We start from the raw sequence: 2,850 nt of genomic DNA, 5'->3' as shown, positions 1-2,850 counted from the left end.
TCCTACCAGGGATTTTCTTCCCCCAGCTGAAATCCATGGTCATCAGCCCAGATGGCCCAGGGCTTCCATGGGGATTTATACCCCCCCTCCCTGGGGAGGACCTGGGCTGGCTGCAGGTCCCTTAGCTGTGAGGGGCACAGGACTGGGCCACAGGTCTCCATGTGAGCCCAGGCAAGTCAAATCTCTCCATATCTGGGATGATATTCCCTGTCTCCCACCTTTTCCTGCATTGTCCTTGCACCAAATGCCCAGGGTGCAGGATTTGGCCTCTCCCCACCTGAATGAAGCCAAGGAGGGGGGGTCAGCATGTGGGCTGGGGCACACGCTGGTGCTCCCCATGATCTGACATCCTGTTTAACACTTCCCTGAGTATTGGTTAAATTCCCAGGAGACTCAGTGCATGGAAGTGCAATTTTCTCTAACAAAACCAAGTTGGGGCCCCTCCAGCTTGGGATTTTGAGCTGGGTGTGCTGGGAGGGCTGGTCTCTTCTTGGAGGTCAGTGATGACATTTATTGGGTCATTTTCATGCTCCTGAGGTCTAGGGGAGCTGGTGCCTGGCCAGCCTTGCCTGTGCTGGGGCTTCTTGGCCTCCCTCTCCTGCAGCAAATCACTGCTGCCAATGGAGCTGGTTCCTTCCTTCCCATCTCTCTGCATTTTGTTGCTTATGATTTTTTTTTCAAGAAATACCCTGTATTATGAAGTGCTGGGGAAGGAAACCAGTGCAATAGCTGGGAGCTCTGGAGGGCTGATGGAGCTGCCCTGAGTGCATTTCCAGTTGTCTCAGCAGAGATGTGCCTTAATGAGAGGTTGTGAGATGATTGATTTGGTATTGATCTGGGGGGGCTGGGGGTCAGGCACTCCTGGCTTTGTGACCTTATTGTGCAGAGCTGGCCCAATTTGAAGGGCACATGAAGGAAAATGTTCAGAACTCCAAATAACCTCTGGGAAATGTTGCCAAGGCCAGGAGAGGTGGGTTATGGAACAGGAGATGAGATCAAGCCCAGCAAGTGGGAGTTTCTGGAAAATCCGATGCAAATGCTTGGTGATGAATAAGTGAAAATAACTTAAGATTTCAAAATACTTTACTCTTAATGTCTTATTTTTACAGATTTAGCCTGTGAATAATAGAGGGAATAATGCACCTTGCTTGCAGGGAATCTGGTACCTGCTCTCTGGGGTGTTTACACATCCCCAACAGCAGCAGGAGCTGTGGGTGTCCTTGCCTGCCTCGCCCACCCTTCTTAAGGAAAACGGTGTCTGGGAGATGCAAAACACGCAGGGAGAAGGGCAGGGACCCGGCTGGCACTGCGGGGTCCTGGCTCCTTCCCTGCTGCCCCCCCTCTGTGCTCCCCGGAGCCGCCTCGGGGCCCCGGTGCTCTCACCTCTGCTAAGACACGAGCAGCAGGAGTTGGAGGGCGGCTCTTCCCTGGGCTGGAGCTGCTGGGAAAACAGATGGGAAGTGCCGGGAGAAGCCGGAGCGTGGCCAGGGCTGCCTGGGACGGGGGAGCGAGAGGAGAGGGGACGTTCCTGCCCCCCGGTTTCTGCAGAGGGGGAGGGTCCCGGCTCCAGGGCAGAGACAGAAGCTGCAGGGGAGCTGGGGCAGCGTGTGCCGTGCCCCGGGGCGTGGGAAGGCTGGGTCTGCCTGGATGGCTGGTGAGTTCTGGGGCAGATGCGGCCGCGGTGCCTCCCGCTGCGCCCAAAGCTCCGCTGGCGTCTGTGAACCCCCCAGGTCCTTCCAGGAAAACTCACTGCTGCAGCGTTCCCGGGGGGTACCTGACTGTGAGGTGTTCCTGGGGGAGAGCAGCCAGGCAGGGGAGGCTTCCCAAGGCGGGAGGTGGGTGCTGTGGTCAGGCCACGGCTGCTGGGGCTCTGTCCATCCCCCCCCCCGGTGCTCGCAGCAGGAGCAGCACACAAGGAGAGGAATGACTTGTGGGTTAAACATCCAGCTTTCTGCAAAATGAGGTGGGGGGAGAGACACAGCTCTGCAGTGACAGTGCTCATGGGGTCACCCCTGGGGGCAGCTGTCCTTTGGGATGTGCTCAGCCTAGAGCATGCCTGACTCCATCACCCCTTCCTCGCAGGGTGGGTAGAAGTCCTTGGGGCTGCCCCCGTGCAGGGGGAGGCTGGTGGGGCTGGGCTGGTGGCTGTGGCTCAGGATGGTGGTTTTCCTGCTGCAGAGGCTGCCCGTGGAGGCCTGAGCCCGGGCTGGGGCCTGCCCCAGCAGGACAGGCAGCGGGCTGCGTCCTGGAGGAGGTGCCCGCTGAAGAACATGTAAATCCAGGGGTTGCAGCAGCTGCTGAGGCTGGCCAGCAGCATGGTGATGGTGAAAGCCACGTTGGTGGACTCTGAGGAGGCAAGGGAGAGAGCTGAAACCTCCACCAGGCTGGGGCAGGCTCTGGGCAGAGTCCCAGTGTGCAATGGGTACTTTCTGGCTCTTTCTGGCTTGAGCTCTTGTCTTTTGTCCTTTTCTCATCTGCCTGGCATTTCTTTGGGAAGGAACATTGGCAGCACAGCAGGCAGAGCTGGGCTCTGCCCTTGGCTGAGGTGGAGATGTGCAGTCCTGGGGATGTGTGGCAAGAGGAGACTTTTTGGACCTAGGAGAGGGACCTGCTCCTGAGGCAGTCCTGGCAAAGGACAGGAGCAGCAGGCACAGGTAAAACCTCCCTGCAGTCACACCCCAAACACACCAGCTCCTCAAGCAAATTCTTACATGAGGGAAGAGACACACATGTCAGAGATGTCCCCTCACCACCTTTCCATGTCCCTCTGGGTGATGGTCAGCAGCCACTGCTTTCCAGAGCTATTTCTGGTCAAAGCAGTGATTTAGATCTGCAAACAGCTTTCTATAA

The 2,850-nt window shown here is 57.5% G+C and overlaps 1 protein-coding gene across 1 annotated transcript in view; it reads right to left on the bottom strand.

Annotated features, from left to right (window-relative positions):
• Window positions 1–2,152: 2,152 nt before the first annotated feature.
• The window catches only part of AVPR1B (arginine vasopressin receptor 1B), a 5,694-nt gene continuing 4,996 nt past the window's right edge, over window positions 2,153–2,850 (bottom strand). Inside the window, 1 exon segment of the mRNA XM_009997523.1 lies at window positions 2,153–2,346. Within this exon segment, the coding sequence (XP_009995825.1) occupies window positions 2,153–2,346 (194 nt within the window).

The sequence above is a fragment of the Chaetura pelagica genome, unplaced genomic scaffold (genome assembly GCF_000747805.2).
Source record: "Chaetura pelagica isolate M959 unplaced genomic scaffold, ChaPel_1.0 scaffold215, whole genome shotgun sequence".
In the NCBI taxonomy this organism is placed as follows: Eukaryota; Metazoa; Chordata; class Aves; order Apodiformes; family Apodidae; genus Chaetura; species Chaetura pelagica.
The sequence above is the reverse complement of the archived record's forward strand: the minus strand, read 5'-3'. Positions and strand labels throughout refer to the sequence as shown.